The sequence below is a fragment of the Embiotoca jacksoni genome, unplaced genomic scaffold (genome assembly GCF_022577435.1).
Source record: "Embiotoca jacksoni isolate LCO1_2020_lvr unplaced genomic scaffold, fEmbJac1.0.p SCAF_8, whole genome shotgun sequence".
Classification (NCBI taxonomy): domain Eukaryota; kingdom Metazoa; phylum Chordata; class Actinopteri; family Embiotocidae; genus Embiotoca; species Embiotoca jacksoni.
In genome coordinates, this window is record NW_027185436.1 from 4,236,562 (window position 1) to 4,257,801 (window position 21,240).

Consider the following 21,240-nt stretch of genomic DNA (forward strand, 5'->3'; position numbering starts at 1 on the left):
CCCCCCTACCCTACGTCCACTGCTGCACGAGTGACGCAGCAATGAGATCACCCTGCAGCCTGTGGGTGCCTGACTCCATCCATTATTCAATCAGACAGGGTTCCCATCTTGATGCTATGCTGCACTGTGCTTCGTCCTGCGGGACTCTGCATGGACAGAACAATGCACCTGTTCTTTGAGGACAGATATCACACCTGTCCTAGTCTGAGTGCTATTTTGCTGCTACTGTGCAGCTTTCTGCAAGATGAGAGGACCTGGCAACGGAGGGTCACATGATCCGCCTGCTTTTATGAAAACAACAAGGAGGACACTTACTACTAATGTTGTTACTGTAACAGACCCCCTTTATCATACATTTACAATTTTATAGAATGTACTCTATATTTATGAAGATAGATTTCAAGAGTTCCTTTTAAACCATTACTTGAGTAGATTCAAACGGGAGATGTGTCACACCTACTTGAGTAAGGTGAGTGTATTTGTGCTCGAGTAGGTTCTCTTGCCACCTCTACAGGCAGCCTCCATGAACAATATTTACAGTAAAACTGCAGTCATGTGTTCCATCATGGATGTATAGGCTAAAAAGTCACATGCAGCACTGATATGCACACAAACACTAGATTTAAGTTATTAGTACTGTAACCATATTATTCCTCAGACTAGAGGTGCTCATATTGTTTCTGAATCATTCTCCATTCAGTCCACATATGTACCTTATTATTGCTACATTTTGCTGTTTTTAGCTATTTGTCAATTTCCTTTTTTTAATCTCTTTCTGATGCAGTGTTTTTGGTAATACGTTCCTCTAAATAAATCATCTCTCGACTGAGTGAGAAAAGTGTAAAAAAAACAAAAAGGGTTTGAACTATTGAACTCGGGCTGTGTCTTTCACTGTGTGGGACATCCTGGCACAGTGCCACATAGTCACATGCAGTTCAAATGAGTATAAGGTAGGACCGTCGAGCAGCACCTGATGTTTGCAGCTCCCGGGAGTCTTTGAGTGCAGTTCAAGAACAGACATAGGTTGATTCACTATGGAGGGATTTTTGGGGCAGTCTTTCTCCATTATGTGGAGAAAAGAGATTTTCATGAAAACAAAAGGCTTTACAAGTTACAAACATGCAATACATGCAGGTCCGGTTTGTATTTTACATTTAGATATTGACCTTAAGGAATAATGGTAATCATTCCTTTCAGTGGACAACATCAGCCCTCAGTCTGTGAACTCATGCCGTCAGGCCAAATCCAAAAGCAGCAACATGAGCTTGTGGGAGATATTAAAGAAAACAGTGGTGTAACATACACGTAACGTTTACATAAAGGATTATAAAATATAATGCATTGTTAAATAATAAACTCCCAATATTTCTGGCTTGTGACTGCTTTCAAAACGGTGACTGCTTTGTCAGATTGGGGGCTCACGTCACCTTTTGCTGTCTTCTTTGGGCCTTTTGTCACATTTCAGCATTACATTACATTACATTTCATTTAGCTGACGCTTTTATCCAAAGCGACTTGCAATAAGTGCATTTCAACAATGAGGGTACAAAACCCAGAACAACAGGCAGTGGTGAAAGAAGTAGTCACACCCTTTACTTAAGTGAAAGTACAGACACAACAATGTAAAAATACTCCAATACAAGAAATAGTCCTACATGAAAGTAAATGCAATATGCAGTTAACGTATCAAAATAAAAGTGCTGTTTACTTATTGTAAGTTATTATAGATAACATTATTAGACGTAAATACGTAAACTGCAAGTTACTGTTGTCGCCGCTGCAGATGGAGCTAGTTTGAACTACTTTATATCTAATTTTATATCCAGAGACAGCAGATAAATGTGAGGGGTTGTCAGATGATTACTGAGAGGAAACAAGAAAAAACAATCCACAACGATCCACAAATCTGTTTTAAGATTTTTGACTCTTTCTTGAGCTGTTAACAACTCAGAAGTTTGACCCCGACTACACACTGATTTCTGTAAAATGTCAGAAGACAAAGAGATTTAATCGTTAACAATGTGTTGAATTATCCATTGTATCAAATCTTCCTCTGAAAAGTAATTAAAGCCATGAATTAAATGTAGGGCAGTAAAAAGTACAATATGTCCATCTTATCAACCTCTTTCTCTCCTCAGGTTTATTGTTTAATCAATAGAAGATGATGCTCTTCTTTCGGCGCCTATAATTTGTGCACACTTGGATTATATCTTAAATAAATCTTTGTAGGAGGTACAGCTCCAGCTCTTCTTAATATTGCTCCACGAGGGCTGCTGATCTCTGTCCAGCATTTTAGCTTCTCTATTTTGGAATTAGTAAATCCACAGCTCTACAAAACTACAACTGCAGCAATCACCATCTGTCAATTTCCTGAAATGCACAATTTCTCTAAAAGTGTATTGAAGAAGTCAGCACATAGCTTGTTGAAACAAATAATGCTTATAAATGCAAGAATATAAAATCTTTTTGGAACAGAAAGAGGAGTGCAGTATTCCAGACGCAGCACTAAAGACATTTAAAGCTTCTCTTCTGTTTCACTGCGGCTGAAGCTGCAGACTGTTGATGAACACAGTCTGTAGGGGAGCTGCAGGAGGGCAGAGCAGCTTCCACTGAACTCACACCTCGTCCAGACCCACAGACACTTGCACAATCCCTCTGAACACCTGCTGCCGAGGCTGCGTCAACCACTTAAAAATCGACCAACCAAAACTGACCAAAGGTTATATGGCACATCAAGGTGAAGAAAACTTGGAGCCTGACAACACAGTCTGCTCTGTTTGTATTAATTATGGCATCTGATAACTGTTGGCATTGGTAACAGTCAGTGACATTCAACAGGATAAAATATGGACAGATCCTCTAAAGCCTCAGTAGGTGGGTGGAGGGTTGTTGTTGAGACTTTTACCATCTCAAATGAACTTCCGATGACAGTCATGTAGAGGCCTGTCAGAGAAATAATGATAAAAACCAGATAAGATCTCTTGGGTTTATGAGGACAGATCAGACTTTGACCAAAAGCCAGTTGTTGCTCGCTGCTCGTTAGGTGACTGCTATGGGGATCCATGTACTTACTATGTGTTGATAATCTTCATATAGTCCTTTTAAAAGAGATGCAGTTAAATCAAATATACACAAACTAAAACAACAACAACAATGCAAATAAATAAATGCATGAAAATCTGGATGAGATGAAATAAAGTAAAAGGATCAAATGTCATCTCAAAAACTAAATTTCCCTGTGAACATTAATCTACTTACAACCAATTACTAAGCAGACTCCATACAAAGACCAAACTAGTAAGCTTTGTGAAAAAAACAACAACGAATCACAACTTTACAAAAAAAGCTGTTAATATCCCAGTTTGTCTTAATTTGTTTTACATTACAGCTGCTACTTAGTTTTAATGGAGAGTTTCAGTGTCCCATTATGACATACTGTAAATGCTAAGAGGATTTTCTAACCTGACAAGAATTTAAAAGGTGAAAAATAAGGACAATAAAGACTACGAGACTACCATGCCAAAGTCTTATGGCATTTTCTTCTGCCCCTCACAAGGTTACAGGAACATTTAGTGGAAGACGGAAGAGCCAGAACAGAGCTTTAACACAAACACATAACACCTTCAAAATTTAACCCAAATTTAATTTACTTGTATTGATGTGTCTGCAGGAGACGAGAAGCAGGAAGACCTGAAAGAAGAGCTGCTTCCAGGAGGCTGACATGGTTATTATCCCTCCGTCCTCTCTGAGAGCAGGTTTCTCCCCGTCTCTGCTTGCTCTGCTGCACGATGCAGCCCCCCCCCCCCCCCCCCTACCCTACGTCCACTGCTGCACGAGTGACGCAGCAATGAGATCACCCTGCAGCCTGTGGGTGCCTGACTCCATCCATTATTCAATCAGACAGGGTTCCCATCTTGATGCTATGCTGCACTGTGCTTCGTCCTGCGGGACTCTGCATGGACAGAACAATGCACCTGTTCTTTGAGGACAGATATCACACCTGTCCTAGTCTGAGTGCTATTTTGCTGCTACTGTGCAGCTTTCTGCAAGATGAGAGGACCTGGCAGCGGAGGGTCACATGATCCGCCTGCTTTTATGAAAACAACAAGGAGGACACTTACTACTAATGTTGTTACTGTAACAGACCCCCTTTATCATACATTTACAATTTTATAGAATGTACTCTATATTTATGAAGATAGATTTCAAGAGTTCCTTTTAAACCATTACTTGAGTAGATTCAAACAGGAGATGTGTCACACCTACTTGAGTAAGGTGAGTGTATTTGTGCTCGAGTAGGTTCTCTTGCCACCTCTACAGGCAGCCTCCATGAACAATATTTACAGTAAAACTGCAGTCATGTGTTCCATCATGGATGTATAGGCTAAAAAGTCACATGCAGCACTGATATGCACACAAACACTAGATTTAAGTTATTAGTACTGTAACCATATTATTCCTCAGACTAGAGGTGCTCATATTGTTTCTGAATCATTCTCCATTCAGTCCACATATGTACCTTATTATTGCTACATTTTGCTGTTTTTAGCTATTTGTCAATTTCCTTTTTTTTATCTCTTTCTGATGCAGTGTTTTTGGTAATACGTTCCTCTAAATAAATCATCTCTCGACTGAGTGAGAAAAGTGTAAAAAAAACCAAAAAGGGTTTGAACTGTTGAACTCGGGCTGTGTCTGTCACTGTGTGGGACATCCTGGCACAGGATTCATAGTGTCTTACGTAAGGGGATTAAATCTGCATGTGCCACATAGTCACATGCAGTTCAAATGAGTATAAGGTAGGACCGTCGAGCAGCACCTGATGTTTGCAGCTCCCGGGAGTCTTTGAGTGCAGTTCAAGAACAGACATAGGTTGATTCACTATGGAGAGATTTTTGGGGCAGTCTTTCTCCATTATGTGGAGAAAAGAGATTTTCATGAAAACAAAAGGCTTTACAAGTTACAAACATGCAATACATGCAGGTCCGGTTTGTATTTTACATTCAGATATTGACCTTAAGGAATAATGGTAATCATTCCTTTCAGTGGACAACATCAGCCCTCAGTCTGTGAACTCATGCCGTCAGGCCAAATCCAAAAGCAGCAGCATGAGCTTGTGGGAGATATTAAAGAAAACAGTGGTGTAACATACACGTAACGTTTACATAAAGGATTATAAAATATAATGCATTGTTAAATAATAAACTCCCAATATTTCTGGCTTGTGACTGCTTTCAAAACGGTGACTGCTTTGTCAGATTGGGGGCTCACGTCACCTTTTACTGTCTTCTTTGGGCCTTTTGTCACATTTCAGCATTACATTACATTACATTTCATTTAGCTGACGCTTTTATCCAAAGCGACTTGCAATAAGTGCATTTCAACCATGAGGGTACAAAACCCAGAACAACAGGCAGTGGTGAAAGAAGTAGTCACACCCTTTACTTAAGTGAAAGTACAGACACAACAATGTAAAAATACTCCAATACAAGAAATAGTCCTACATGAAAGTAAATGCAATATGCAGTTAACGTATCAAAATAAAAGTGCTGTTTACTTATTGTAAGTTATTATAGATAACATTATTAGACGTAAATACGTAAACTGCAAGTTACTGTTGTCGCCGCTGCAGATGGAGCTAGTTTGAACTACTTTATATCTAATTTTATATCCAGAGACAGCAGATAAATGTGAGGGGTCGTCAGATGATTACTGAGAGGAAACAAGAAAAAACAATCCACAACGATCCACAAATCTGTTTTAAGATTTTTGACTCTTTCTTGAGCTGTTAACAACCCAGAAGTTTGACCCCGACTACACACTGATTTCTGTAAAATGTCAGAAGACAAAGAGATTTAATCGTTAACAATGTGTTGTATTATCCATTGTATCAAATCTTCCTCTGAAAAGTAATTAAAGCCATGAATTAAATGTAGGGCAGTAAAAAGTACAATATGTCCATCTTATCAACCTCTTTCTCTCCTCAGGTTTATTGTTTAATCAAAAGAAGATGATGCTCTTCTTTCGGCGCCTATAATTTGTGCACACTTGGATTATATCTTAAATAAATCTTTGTAGGAGGTACAGTTCCAGCTCTTCTTAATATTGCTCCACGAGGACTGCTGATCTCTGTCCAGCATTTTAGCTTCTCTATTTTGGAATTAGTAAATCCACAGCTCTACAAAACTACAACTGCAGCAATCACCATCTGTCAATTTCCTGAAATGCACAATTTCTCTAAAAATGTATTGAAGAAGTCAGCACATAGCTTGTTGAAACAAATAATGCTTATAAATGCAAGAATATAAAATCTTTTTGTAACAGAAAGAGGAGTGCAGTATTCCAGACGCAGCACTAAAGACATTTAAAGCTTCTCTTCTGTTTCACTGCGGCTGAAGCTGCAGACTGTTGATGAACACAGTCTGCAGCTCGAGGATGTCCTCGGTGGCCTCTATGGGGATGCTGAACCTGCCCGGTGAGCTCGAAAGCCCACCGGTGGAGTCGCAGGGCGGCTCGTAGCGACACTGGCCGAGATTGTCGTAGAAGGAGTTCCCCCCGCCGCCCACTGCACCCTGCAGGTGCTCACAGATGTCAAGATAGTGGTGCTGCGGGGAGAGGCGGTTGTGGTCCTGGAGCTGGTGCGATCCTTGATGGATGTGGAGGCGGTGTTCGGGCCCGGGGCTGTGACAGGGGCTGTGGGAGGGGCTGTGGGGCATCTGGCACGTCTGCAGGCAGCTGTTTCTCCGCATGGCCCGGTGGAGGTCCAGCCGAGCGATCAGCGGCTTTCCGATGTTGACGCTTTTGGTCCAGTGGACGGGATGATCGTCGTCCATGGCCAAGAAGGTGCCCTGAAGGCACACGGTGAAGACCAGCTCCTCCTGTTGCATGAGGATGAATAGTGGTGTTAATTAACACAAAGACACCTTTTTTTGTTTTTATAATCCAGAATTGTTTCACTAAATTAGACCACATATGTTTTGGGATGGACACATGAACAAACGAGGGCAGAGAAATGGATTATTGTCTGGTAACTTTGTTCATTTTTCAGCCAACGATTAGTGCGCCTTTTAACACGGCCAGACTTAAATATCTCAATTTGAGAAATCTATTGAGAGCTTCTACACACATTAATGCTGAGCAGAAGATGAATCGAGCCAGCTGTGGTGACTTTTCCTCTGGTGCCACCATGAAGTAGATATAACTATGACATTTCATTCAGCCCTGCAGCAGGTTAAAGTTTTCCTGCGTACAATAAAACACTTACACCTGCTGGATCAGGGATCAGTAATTGGCTTAAGGCCATTTTTCTGGCATAATTCAGGCACTGTAAATATTTATTTGGCCATAAAACTAGAGAAGAGGCAGTATTTAATGTTACTAGGGCAAACTTTGAGGACTTATGAGCCTTTATAAACAGTTCGATCTACAGTACTTTCGTAAAAGCCTTTCAGAAGATGGTGACACTTCAGTTTACGTCAGGTGGCACATATTTTTGTTGGAGGTCCAGATTTGGGCCACGAGCCGCTGTTTGCCTCCCACTGCCCGAGAGGGGTTAGTGTAAAATTTTGTACATACATTTATGCTCTCCTAATGATGAATTCTCCATTTGTGGTCGTTCACAAACAAATACCTAGACCACGAACAACACGTATGTCGGCACACACGGGCTGCAATTTTTTCTACTTTGTTTGAGGCTAATTATAACATGCTGACATGCTAAACCACAGCAGTAAACATGGTTTATATCATATTAAACATCAACATGTCAGTGTGAGGATGTTAGCATGCTGATGTTAGCAAGCACCACTTCACCTACTGTAAGCATTGCGCCTCACAGAGCAGCGAGCATGACTCTGATATCTTTCTTTATTTTAACGAAGTAGAAATTATTTAAGGGTTCATGGTTAACATATTCTGCACTGCTTCTGAAGTTTGTTATTTTTTACTGTTCAGCTGATTGGTTCTGTGTCAACATCATTCTTTGCTTATTAAAACGTCCCAATGCTGATGCAGCATTATACAACGAGTAGCTCCGCCCCAGAGATCTGATTGGTCAGGTCTTAGATGACAGGCGTCCCAACAGAAACATTCCATCAGGTTAAATGTGCTTCTTCTTCTTTTTTTTTTTTTTTTTCCCCAAAGTCATAGTTTTTGTTTTGTTCTGAAAGAAATGAGACTTTCAAAGTAATTTTTGTGGTGTTTTGGCGTTTTTACCCGAAGCTTCTGCAGCGAGCTGAGCCGGGTGTAGAGGCAGTGCTGCGGCAGGCTGCTGGACAGGAGGTAGATCCCCGTCTCCTCCGGAGTCTCTCTGTTCATCTCTTTAGGATCCACATCTAGCTCCTGCAATAAGAAAAGGAAGTTTGAACATACATGTTGTCCAAACCAAAATAATTTCAGGTGTTTTTCAATAAATGAATGTTGTGACGACAGCAGTGACCTGTGAGAAGTCGGTGACGTGAGCCTGGCAGACGGACATGTCCTCGGGCTTCTTGACGATGTGAGTGTAAATGACGAGCACGTTGGAGAACTCTGCAGCGAAGCCCAACTTGATCTGAGCTCCACAGTCGAAGTCGAGACTCATGCTCTCAGGAAGCTCTGGAATAACACAGAAACAAACATCTCTGGTTTTAATGCTCCATTCCCAGAGTGCACACGTACAATCGAATCCTTTTGTACTTATTAAATGGGCCTATCTACTGTGAATGTTAAAGGAACGCAAAGATTTTCATGAATATTTTTTTTTGTGCAAGTGTCCTAATAATTATTTATAATAATGTTATCATTAGTCACACCTACTTTGTGTCTGTCTTAAATCATTAGCATTAGAAAAGGTGAAATTACCTCCAAACTTCAATGTTATTTCCGACACAAAAAGTTACTAGAAAAATATAACTTGATACAATACAAAACAAAATAGACATTTCTGATACACAAAAATGTCTCTGAAAACTGTGAAATGCAGGAAACATTCACCACTTCAGATCAACAAAACTTTTCAAATTAAACCAGCGGTCTCAGAAAGATGAATCAGTATTTTGGTAGAACTGTTCATTACTCATGTCATCACTAAGATATGTGATGGAGGCAGGATATCTCACTGAGCTCCGAGCCGCACGAAGCAAATAGGAGCTTCCCAGTGCAGTAATAACAGATGAAAAACAAATAAACTCACCGTGAGCTTTTGTCCACTGGCGGCTTTGAGTGCGAGCGAGGTCGGCGCTGTCGCTGGGCAGAATGGGATCGGTCAGCGCTCGCCTGTCTGACAGACTGCTGCGGATCTCCAGGGCCTGTTTCCCCTTCGTAGCATCGAACTGACCCATGTCTGAGCACCAAGACATAAAATTAAAAAAAAAAATCGCACGTCAGCTTTTCAGCGACACAAAAATATCCCAAACTAGGTCATATGAGCTGAAACTGTCTCCAACCAAAACTGTTAATAACCCTGCAGGGCGGCAAGGAGCACTGTAAGGAGCATTTTATTTTAATTTATTCACCCACCCTGAGCTGATGTAGATAACTTTACAGAAAAAAACACAGGATATTCACATGTGTAAAAACTTGTAATCACTTGTGACCACACACATATGTGTTTGTGCACGTGTGAAACATGTATTTTGCCAATGGAAAACATGTAGGAACATTTTCATGGCATAATGTGTGAAGCTCATGTAGACTCCCATGTGAAATCTTTTCCACCTATTTTCCGCATGGTATCATGTTGCGACATTTGGTAAACATGCGTCATCCATGTGATCACGTGTCCCATGAGGAAAACATGGTAAACTCTGTTTTTTTTCTGTAAGGGTTTATCCTGTAGATCTTTTTCCAAATTTCCCTTCATCTTAAAGAAAACCCCACCTGCCCTCAAGCAAGTATGTAACATTTTTTACATTTAAAAAAATGGAAAACAAGCTACATTGAGTTCATTTTAAAACAAAACGCATCCTATGGGAAACACCTGAACTGTAATAATGCTAAATCTGTCTGATGATTCTTCATATTTTTCATGGCAATGATAATAATTTGACAAAATTGACAAATTGATTTTCAGACAGAAGTGCTGTCCAGGTTCTATTTGATGTCACTACATATCACGTTTGTGTCCAATCTCTCACCCTCAGCGACTCTGTCCAACACCACAGTGATCTTCTCGTTGTCCAGCAGACGCTTCTTCAAAAACTTGACAAACACACCGTTGGTGAATCCGCTGGAGCTCAGCTCAAAGGCCTCGGCATCTTGGCACCTGAAAAACATTTTGTATTTGTAAAAATCAAAGATGTATAGTATTACAGTATATAGTATGAGTTTGTTTTTAATGGTAGTTATGTTTCAGACTTACGTAGCGTATCCAAAGACAATGTTGGCCGTAACTCTTAGGACAATGTTCGGAGTGCTGTCATCATGAATATTCCTGGAAAATGAATAAATCTATAAAACTTCTATGATGTAAACCAAGGTATTAACTCTTTATTAGCTCTACACTGCAGAGAAAATAATTAATTCATCGCCCCATCGTGGAATTACACAGAAAAGTACTCTCACGGATATAAAAATGTCCTGAGAGTCGAATACTTGTTATGCAGATACCAACAACAACCCTGATTAGATTGTGGCTCGAGAACTTTGTTGCATTTCGTACCTCATTTACTGTTATATGTCTACTATCATCTCCAATACAAGCAAAAAAATAACATTTAAAAAATGTAATTCAAAAGAAACATCACAAGGACAAAAACTCTACTGATAATAAAAGGTCAACTTCATCCAGATAACAAATCTAGAGCTCATACAATTAGTTGACTAGACATTTAGTACAAGTATTGACTAAAAATTAGTTAGCAGCAATTTTAAATATTTGGTGAATTGTTGATGCAAATCTGACAAAAAACAAGTCGTGCCCCTTCTCAGATATTAAAATTTGCTGGTTTTCTTTGTCTTTCATCATGATAAACTGAATATTTCTGGGGCTTCTGGCATTTAGTTGGACAAACGTAATTTTTTTGTTTTTTGACATTTCATTGAGTTAAACTATCCACTGATTAATCTAGAAAAAAATGAACAATGATAAAAATACCTGTACAAAACCATTTAACAGAAAAGAAATGTGGTTTTAAAAAAAGTTTTCAAACCTAAAATACCTCAATATTCCCTCCTGTAGTCTAAATAGCTGAAGTTCACTCTAATTTTAAGGCGAGTGTAAATTTCTAAACAGTCAGTTATTAAAGTTTTACTCATTTTTTTTCTCTGCGGTTGTGGAAATAATATGAATATTTTTTTTTATAACATTTTAGTGACCAACTGACAGTGCACATTGTTGGTGACATTCACGAGTAATTATACCCTTTTTGTGCGTATCTGCTAAACTGCTCTATGTAAATAGATCTCAGATGTCTTAAACATGAGGGACTCACCTCTTCCTGCACATGTCCAGCAGGAAAACGTTGAGGCCCGTCTCCTTCTCCTGCATCAGCCTCAGGATGCTCTGCACACACAAACAGTTGGCTGAGCGATACGGGTTCGGAGCGTCCACCGGCACCATGAAACTGTTCCCGTAGTTCTCGTATCCGTGACCGGCGTAGTACAGCAGGCCTGAAGAGGGACGTGTGCATTTCAGTCATGTAGCTCAGATGCAAAGGATAAAATTCTGGCAACATTAAGAAGTCGTGAAAGGCTTTCAAATGAATCTTACAGGATTTATTTATATTAATAACTTTTTCTTAGGGTTACATTTTAAAAGCACTGCACTAATTCATATTTTCTCATTTTATTTCCAATTCTTATATAGTATTTACTATCATGAATGGAGTAGAGTGTGTTAAATATCCTGTTTCAAGGGCAATGACGATCCAGGTGTTAACCCTGATGTATTTACTGATATATATGCAGTGCATAAACTCTTCGTTTAATAATATAAAATGACAGTGTTTCAGATTAAATCCATTTTACGTATTGTTTTGGAATGTGTGCATTTCTTTCACGTCCTGGTCTGAAACAAAATCCTGAACCAACCAGAGGTCTGTAAAATCCCAACATACCATAGACTCCCTTGTGAAGCAGCAGCAGGAACTCATCCACAGCGTTTCTCATCTCCGACTCTGTGAGATCCAGCAGCGAAACCACCTTGAAGTTGAGCTGCCTCAGCAGGTTGGTGAGGTCGTACACGTCCACCATGGGAGCTTTGAGCTGCGGGTGGTTCTGGTACGACAGATTGCCGATCAGCAGGGCCACTTTGTCGGTCGCTGGGATCAAATGTGGAAGAGGTAAAACAAAAAAAAATCCGTGTTAAACTACTGGAAATAAAACAACCCAAACACGATAATATGCATCAGAAAGACAGTTCAGAACTGAAAAGTGAACCGTGAGTGTAAAATAAGTGAAAATGTCTTGGCATGATGAGACCACACACTTCAATAGCAAAGAGAACAGCAGACCCTCGATGTCAGAGGTTTAGATAAGACAGGATCCCCCCTGTCACACCTGGAGGAGGTTCTAATCATTGATGCCTAATCTGGTCTAGTCTCAGTTTCTATTTATTTAAATAATGGAAATGACTACATAAGAACCAGCATATGCGTCATCTGTTTGAGTATTTTCACCTTTATTAATAGGAACTGTACAAAGATAATCAATTGTTTACTTGTTCAAATATGTTGAAAAAGTCAAACCTGGACCTTTTTCACAAGACTGACTTTGTTGCAGCAAAGAATTCTTCCCCTTTCGTAAAAATAACAATCAGATGAGAATTTAAATTCCCATACAGTCACAACATTTGTGACCAATACACCAGAAACTCTGGTCGTGGTGATAGAAATCACAATTACCAAGAAGTGCAGGGAGGAAGGAAGTGGATCATGATGCGATGAACACCAAACACAATAACATGAAAGTCGCTTTATATCATATAATACATCAGCTCTTGCAGTTTTTCTTTTGTAGTGACACTGTTTTTTTAGGTCATATTCTGGTTTGAATATGAAGTTTGAATTGTGAAGTGTTATTTTGTCCACCTGTGTGGCTGCTGACACGAAGGTTTCACATCTTCATTTTGTTGTTCATACTGAGAGGGGCAATTGTGCTCCAGCGTTATTGATCCCTGATATAAGTGAGAACTGTGAATGAACACATTTTAATAAGTCACCGTAAGTGATACGTAAAAAGTCATAAGTCATAAACACTCACCATAAAGTTGGTCTGGAATACTATTTAGGAAAAATTCACTGGAACCTGAAATTGCAGCAAACACAAAACTAAGGATTAGACAGGAAGTGATGTGTTTGAATCAGTATGTATAAATGTTCTTTAAGTATGTTTTCGCTTACCTCCTCCAATGGTGTAAATGTCATCTGGGAATTAAGAATATAAATATATTGCCATTATATAAAGGTCAGCATTTTTACATCTGTACTAGAACAATCTTTATATGGAAGAAAAGTTCAGTCAAAAATGAAGGTGAACCTTCAAGTAATTTTCATGCAATCAAGCAAAGTAATTATCATTACTGTAAATTTAAAAGATAAAGTTAGTGGGATTCAGTCACAGGTGTAGTGCAGCCGGAGCGCACCAGAACAACACACCACCACTTTTGTTCTCCATATAAGGAAATAAAATGTTCACAGTCTCTTTATCTGCTCATTTTTTAAGTGCCTTAAGATTCGATCAGCTCTCAAACATCTATCACGCATGAGAGACAAAAAAAACAAGCAAATAAACGGAATGGTCAAAGTTGTCTGATTCAGGACTCGCAACCTTGTTTTGATCCGCTACCGTTTACCGCAGTCGGCCTTAAGACAAACTTCCTGTATCTGTTTCAAACTAAAAGCCCTCTTCAGTAGTCAGAAACCCTTCAAGGCTTTTATTGTGAAACATTTGCGGGAACATGTGACAAAAATCTGACAATCACACTTTAGAAGAATAGTCCAGAACAACAGTGGAAAACAGCAGGATTAATATTGTTGCCTGTATTAGATGAAATCCTTGGAAAATATACATTATTGATTGTTTTAAGTAAACGTGCCACCACAATGGTTACACGACCTTAGAAACAGCAACAAGCTCATCATGTTGTGCGCTCTGGTACTTCAACAAACAGCAGTACACCCCTGAATTCAGTGTTTGTCTTATTACCAACAAGTCCCATGAAAAGACCAAAACTGGGGGACACAAGCCCATTTTTAATTAAAGTTGTAAATGACTGAAGGACTAATATGGTTTCATTTTTAAAAAGGGCTCAGTAATTTCATAAAACAGATGAGCACTGTATTTTTGAGTAAATATAACAACAAACAGAAGTAACTGGTGCTTTTTTGGGGACTATTTTCAAATGCATATTAAAGGATGATTTTGATGATATTCCCTTTTCACTCCAGAAATTTGAGGGAAACGAGGAGTCGCATAAAACAGCACGCCGTTGTTAGGGCGACGAGCGTGAGCTCCCTACAGCTTTCCAAAAAATACATGTTTTCCTCTTCCATTTAATTTACTTGCTTGCCTGAAAAGTTTAATCCGACGATTAAACTGAATGACTTACGACTTTTATCACAATGGTCATCGAGGTAATCTACTAGCGCACTGAATTTGAGTTCCCAGAAAGTCAGCCTGCGTGGATGAATATAGAGAGTAATTAGGTCAGTTGTCAACAATCCCAGGAGGGAGATCTGTGATGCAGTGAGAACAAACGCCTGATCCAGGCAGCTACTTTTGTGTTTACTTTCAGTCAGACTCGAAAAGAAAAAAGAAACATTTAAAATGATTCATGTAAAGATGATGTTTTTTGGAAAGCTTATTGCCCCAATAAATGCCATTTTGTGAAACTCTTGTTTCCTTATATAGCTACAATTTAGGTGGACAGTGTGAAGTTAGCATGAACCATTGAGCCATAATGCACACCTTAATGGGAAATACTCCTGATTGAAATAAACTGGAATTATTAATTTGACACTATAGTGAGTATCTATTGCAGTGGCTGGACAGCTCATGTGGAACTGAAATAAACTACAATCTTAATTATTTTAACAAGGGAATATAACTCCTACAACAGCGGGGCTCAGTAATCAGTTTTTTTTTTAGAATCAATAATATTTTTCATACAATAATGGAGGTCAATGACACAAAAAATTCACAATTTACAAAAAGTCAATTCTTTTCTGGTGATTTGTTGGGCACTGTATTTTTAGCAATGGGAGGCGGAGCTTCAGTTTTCAGGCTCCTCCCCTGTGGAACCAGCTCCCAGTTTGTGTTCGAGGGGCAGAAACCCTCTCTAGCTTTAAGGTTAGACTCAACTTTCCTTTTTGACAAAGCCTATAGTTAGGGCTGGCTCAGGTAGACCTGAACCAACCCTTAGTTATGCTGTTATAGGCCGAGGCTGCTGAGGGACCTCGTTACATGCTGAGCTTCTTTTCTTTCCTCCTACTCTTTAACTGACTCATACCTCACCATCTTTTTCTCTCCCATAGTTTTTGCTTATTATCTGTTTCCTCTCCATTCAGTTCCTTCGCTCACGTAGTTTCTGTTCTTTCTTTTCCAGATGTCCCACCATGGAGCTGCATGTCTCTGCCCTGCGCTTGTCGTCTCCACCAACAGTTCTTCTCTTCTATCTCTATGCTGTCCTTTTCTCTCTCTGCTCTCCTCTCACCCCAACCGGTTGAGGCAGATGGATGCCCACCCCTGAGCCTGGTTCTGTTGGAGGTTTCTTCCTGTTAAGAGGGAGTTTTTTCTTCCCTCTGTTGGAGGTTTTTCTCCCTGAAAGAGGAGGTTTTTTTCCCCCTCCTAGCTTATGTGGGAATTGTTGAATTGTTGGGTTTCTCTGTTTAATGTTGTAAAGTTCTGCTGTAAGGACGTTAATGTGTTAAGTGCCATGAAATAACCTATGTTGTGATTTGGCGCTATATAAATAAAGTTGAATTGAATTGAATTTGTCGACAATAACACAGATAACAGAAAACTAACATATTTTCATGTTGATTGGAAGTCATGATATTAGTAAGATCACAATCCATGCATGTGAAACCTGGAGATTAACGTTAACGTTTGCATGCAGTTAATACTTGTTAATTGCTACCCCATATAACCCAGCATGCACCGGAGTTTTCAACTCTACCTTCAGTACACTCCATCGCCCCTGAAAACTGGACAGATATCCTTGGTGCTTTCAGTTAAGAACAAAGGGAAATTAAGCACTCAGATATAATGACAGTACAGATTATTTTTACAGCATCAAGAAACATCCTCAGTTGTGACATACCTATGATAACATCAACTTCATTGGTCCACATCCTCTCAGTGCTGCTGATGATCTCACAGCGATACCTGCCATGATGATCCTGCATGGTGTGAGGAATCTGAAAAGCACAGACACTTTATATTCAGCTTTGTGCCCGATGAAACGATCGACAATTTAGTGAACTGCAAAAATAAACTCTTGTGTTTTCATAACCCAATAGCTTCCGCTTCATGCCTTGTGACATCTCAAATGAAGCGTACCGTAAGTTCTATCAGGAAGACTATCTTTGTGTGTAATTCATCCTCAATTCATCAGGTGATTCTTCTCATCACCTGACTATTGGCGGTTTCGGTAAACCAATCAAATTTCACCACGATCCTAATGAACCAATCATTCCACTGCTGTCCAAATTTAAATGTTCTCCTCTCCTCTGCATCAGCTGTCACATCAGAGCGATCCACTGCGACCCCTCGTCAACCCCCTTCACCACCAGTCTTCATACCCAGTCCCCAGGTCCAGCTCATCAGAATCCTCTCTTCATCACAGCCAGTTCTGTTGATACCGGCACACCAACCTACTCAACGTTTATCGTCATGTCTGCGCTGTTCTTTTCTCTCTCTGCTCTCCCATTAACCCAACCGGTCAACCGACCACCACAGAGCCTGGTTCTGCCAGAAGTTTCTCTTCCTCTTAAAATGGAGGTTTTTTTCCCTCCAGCTGTTGCTCAATTGGGAATTATTTAATTGTTCGTTTCCTTTCTATTATGTTTAAGAATCTGTCAGGACCTTACAGTGTTAAGTTCTCTGTGATGACTTATTTGTGATCTGGCGCGATATAAAGTGAATTGAATTAATCATATCATCAACACCATCATGTACTAAGCACCCCTTTAAATATCATGACATCACAACGAGTCACATATGACTCTCAAATCATTCACATTTCTCTTCTGGTTCTTGCACATGGCAATAAAGTCTTGTATTCGTTCACTCAGATTAAGTCTCTCCTGATTGAACTATAACTATTTTGAAAAAAGATCCCAAAGAAGAAGTAAATAGTAAGTGAATAAAAAAAAAATATCTCTAACAACTTCTCACCATGAATTTCCTCTTTGCAGCGTTGAGCATCGGGACTCCATTTCTGTGCCACTGGTATCGAGGGATCGGCCGTCCCACAGCTCCACACTCCAGCTGCAGGGTTTCCCCGACGTGTAGCCGCTGGGACTGAGGCTGGATCACCAACTTCAGCCGGCCGTCTAAGGAGTGATAGCTCTGCCCTGGTGATCATTAGTACAGGTTTAATTCCCACAACAGCGTATATTCTGTCCTGGAGAGACCTCATCATGGGACAGTGAGCAGGAAACAGGGCTCACAAGCGAGACTCAAACGCTCGCAACATCTTACCGTGGGATATGCCGACATTCAGGACGTCCACCTGAGCCCACTGGCTGAACTCGAAGGCATCTCCACTGTTGACCCTGCAGATGTAAAAGCCAGCGTCCTTCACATGGACTGGACTTATCACCAGGTCGGGAGAGAAGCTGTTTGGCACCTGAGGTTGTGAAAATGTGAGCCCCATTTACCAATAGGCCGAGTACAACATCATCCCAACCCAGAGGGGAACAAGCCGTTCCACATCTGCAACTGAAATCGCATCTCGACACATTCACCCTCCTTGGCTCCCTCTGCTCGCTCTTTAAAAAGGTCATTTTGTCCAAGTATGTGTGTCCCAGTGCATCTCAGTGAATACATAAGATGTAGTGTAGGGTGTTTGCGAAGTGTTACAAGTTTTGTTGCTTGATCAAAATCAGTACCTGTTTCACGCACCAAACTCCGGGCACACCAGCGATCACAAAAACGTGTCACTCAGGAACTGATGATAATTTGTAACCCGTACTCATAAAACCGTCGTCCTGCTCTGTGCACGTCATCGTTGGTGTGTAACAGGAAGAGTCTCAGGACTTATTGATCCATCCACCCTCGTACAACTACATTTAGGTTACTTTGGTTTTTTTCTGACTCCCCAGTCAAGAAGAATAATGCTGGAAATATTATCACAAGTCAAAATTATGGATGAATAAAGGAAAGATATGTAGACATGTTGCTCAAGTTGAGACTGTAGAACTGCTTTTCAGCCAATAACCACTTTAACTGCAGTTTGTGACTCATTGTAAATTTCATTCAAGTCCTGCATTGGGCAATACTGTTTTAGTGAGTAGCTACATTTAAAGGACAGTGATGCACAATGATAGAAGTTACAGATAAAATACTTAATAAATTGATACAAAGAAACACAGCAGAGACAAAGAAGTGACAAACAGCTTCCTTTAAAGTCAGGAAGAAAACCGTGTGTGTGTGGGGGGGGGGGCAGTTGCAGCTCACCTCCTCCTTAGATTTGAACCACTGGTACTGCACTGGAGATTTGCCCACAGCGTGGCAGCTCAGGCGCAGATTGTGGCCACTGATCAGAGCTACAGACTGGGGCTGAATGAGGATCTGCAGGGCTGCACATTAACAAGAGGTTCACTTTGGATTCACACTTTGTATTATGCTGTTAGGAGCTGCATGAAGTTGACATTTAAATGTGACATATCAAAATCTCTCAAATCAAGTCTCAAGTGTTCAAAGTGTAGTTTCACTGCAGCTACCACCCTCGCAATAATACAATTCTGAGGTAAGCACATAGTCGTTACGGTTCCTCTTTCAACAACCCAAACGGATTAAACCCTGCTTGCACTGCCTGTAAACTGGCCCGGCAATAGTAAGTGTACCACCTGCAGTAGATGGAGGTCAGCACGTCTCCATGTTGGAGAAGCAGGCAGCTGTACCAGCAAGGACGCTTAACGTCGTACTGTTGTGAACGGGGTCAGAAACATAATGTATTTCAGCCGCCTAAAAAAAGTCCATCTAAAAACATTAACATCATTTTAAGTATACACTAGACGTAGAACATTTGTACTGTTTACCTTGCTGTCACAAAGACACTTTGATGGGGAAATGAAGCCATTATTATCGCTTCAAAGCCGCCAGATTACATTGATAAAAACAGTAATTTGATCTCACAGGACACAGAAGCTGCTGGTCTACCGTTGCCTCGATCGTTTGATCTGTTTGTGATATTGTGTGACTTTGGTCTTAGTTCGGCTCCAAACTAAAGTGTTAATACACCACCACTCAAACAGATATAGATCTTTTTTTTAGGTGGCTAAAATATGTTCTGTTGCTGAGTTTCTGTGACAGTAAAGCTGCTTGCTTCTCCCACCTGACTGACTCCCATCTGTTGCAGGCAATACAACGGCTCCAGATAAGTGTTTCATACAACCCCCACAAAACGCAGAACTATGCCTTTAACACAAAACCACAACACACACCACAAAGATCCCCCAAGTCTGACAACTTAATAACAGGCTCGAGGCGGTTTTACGGCACCTGATGGTTTGAGGCACTGCAGAGCCTCTGAGTTGCCCAGAGTTTGGAGGTAGTCCATCAGGTGACCTGTCGTGCAGCCTCGATCTCCCATCAGCCTCAGCAGCATGTGGCTTGGGCTGCCCTCCAGCTCCAACACCTTCAGAGAGCAAATCTCCATGTCGTCTGAGCTGCAGGCGGATGCAGGAGATTGACAGTATTTCATATTTCAGACATTAAAGCTAAAATAACAGAACACGAGTGACACTGGGATGATGTCACAGCTGCAAGATGACAGTTTGAATGAGGAAAAAAAATATATTTTTAAGAAGATATTAACAGCCAAAGATTAGTCATTGTCATTTTTAATTTAAATATATGTAAATAAACCCACAATGTTTACGATTTGTTTTTTTTATAAAATAAATAGGACTAGGCCTTTCATTTCTGAGTGGTACAAACAGATGAGCAAGCCGAATTTTTTTTTTGCCTGTCGTTTTACATTTATTTTTGTCATTAAATCTCTATAAAGTTGTATAAACACAAATAAGGTTGGCTATTCTTACCACTATAATTATTAGCCCATTGTTACTAATGCCACAAAACCTGTCACACTTACGTTTACATCCTGTGTCGTGCTCAATCAACACCTCTATGAAAAGTTTAAACACGAACTTTCATAATTCATTGCACGACTCTTATTAGACTGAATTCAATAAACTGAAGTCATAATAGGCCTTCTACAAAGACAGTAACATTAAAGTATAAACAAATATCATCCAATAGATAACCTACAGTGTTGAGTACTGATAAGTCATCTGCAACACACCTGACTTTAACCCGTCTGTCATTGCCGACAATCTCTCCAAGTTTTCGCCATCCTTTTTTGCTGGATTTGTCCAGCACCCCGCAGAGCCTCTTCACAACCGGCTCCTTCAACAAGCTGATCTTCGTGGATCGATCCAAAGAATCCGACATGGTAACAAAAGTTTACCATCTATCAGGCTGGGAGCGCTGCTGATACACTTTACAACAGAGACACAAACAGACAAAAAAAACCCAACTCTACTTCCTGAAAGAAATGGTAAAAGTTATGAAGACACGCCCACTTCGCTGTCTCAGTTCACCCCCCCCCCCCCCTCACACACACACACACACACACACACACACACACACACACACACACACATACAGCAGCGTGCTGGCTTCTGCCGAAGATTGTCTATAAATCCAGAGGAGCCACTGGTTGTGTTTTTTTGTTGTCCGACTCACCGGATGGAGAATCTTGGTATGTACCTGTCATTGATTGACTATTTCAGTTGGCGTTGTCCTCCTCCTCTGCTGTCTCTGTGTTGCTGTTTTCATAATCGTCCTCTAAATACAAAACAACAACATCTGAGCAGCAACCTTCAGGCTGAAAATGTAAAGTTTTAATAAAGATTTGGATCATGCAATAAGGTTTTTCAGGTCTTTTGTGGAGATTTGAATGCTAAGGCTTGCCAAAGACTATTTTATAAAAGTGGACATAGTTGCCTGGTCCGAAAAGTAAAGCCAGTGCAGAAGTGCCTCAGATACATAGCATCTTGTCTAAATTATGAAAATAAAGTCATACTATAGCAA

The 21,240-nt window shown here is 40.3% G+C and overlaps 1 protein-coding gene and 1 long non-coding RNA gene across 2 annotated transcripts; both read right to left on the reverse strand.

Annotated features, from left to right (window-relative positions):
* Positions 1–14: 14 nt before the first annotated feature.
* Positions 15–3,811, reverse strand: LOC138215869 (uncharacterized). The gene is made up of 3 exons (XR_011179767.1): positions 3,651–3,811; positions 1,167–1,264; positions 15–1,056 (listed from the first exon to the last, which is right to left on the reverse strand). It is a non-coding gene; the product is annotated as an uncharacterized lncRNA (long non-coding RNA).
* A 1,606-nt stretch (positions 3,812–5,417) lies between these two features.
* malt1 (MALT paracaspase 1) lies at positions 5,418–20,627 on the reverse strand. The gene is made up of 17 exons (XM_069178293.1): positions 20,450–20,627; positions 19,645–19,811; positions 18,598–18,719; positions 17,620–17,767; positions 17,314–17,492; positions 16,238–16,334; positions 16,094–16,141; positions 13,317–13,340; positions 13,177–13,221; positions 12,033–12,236; positions 11,409–11,586; positions 10,337–10,408; positions 10,113–10,240; positions 9,170–9,319; positions 8,435–8,592; positions 8,212–8,337; positions 5,418–6,875 (listed from the first exon to the last, which is right to left on the reverse strand). The coding sequence occupies exons 1-17, from the start codon at positions 20,596–20,598 to the stop codon at positions 6,381–6,383; spliced, it is 2,490 nt and encodes an 829-aa protein (XP_069034394.1). The 5' UTR covers positions 20,599–20,627; the 3' UTR covers positions 5,418–6,380.
* Between the last annotated feature and the right edge of the window lie 613 nt (positions 20,628–21,240).

Coding starts and splice junctions, on each gene's coding strand:
- malt1 (XM_069178293.1), bottom strand. CDS start 20,598: ATGTCGGATTCTTTGGATCGATCCACGAAGATCAGCTTGTTGAAGGAG. Junction 18,720..19,644: donor GCAGTGCCTCAAACCATCAG/GTGCCGTAAAAC, acceptor GTTAATGTGCAG/CCCTGCAGATCCTCATTCAG. Junction 17,493..17,619: donor GAATGTCGGCATATCCCACG/GTAAGATGTTGC, acceptor AATGATCACCAG/GGCAGAGCTATCACTCCTTA.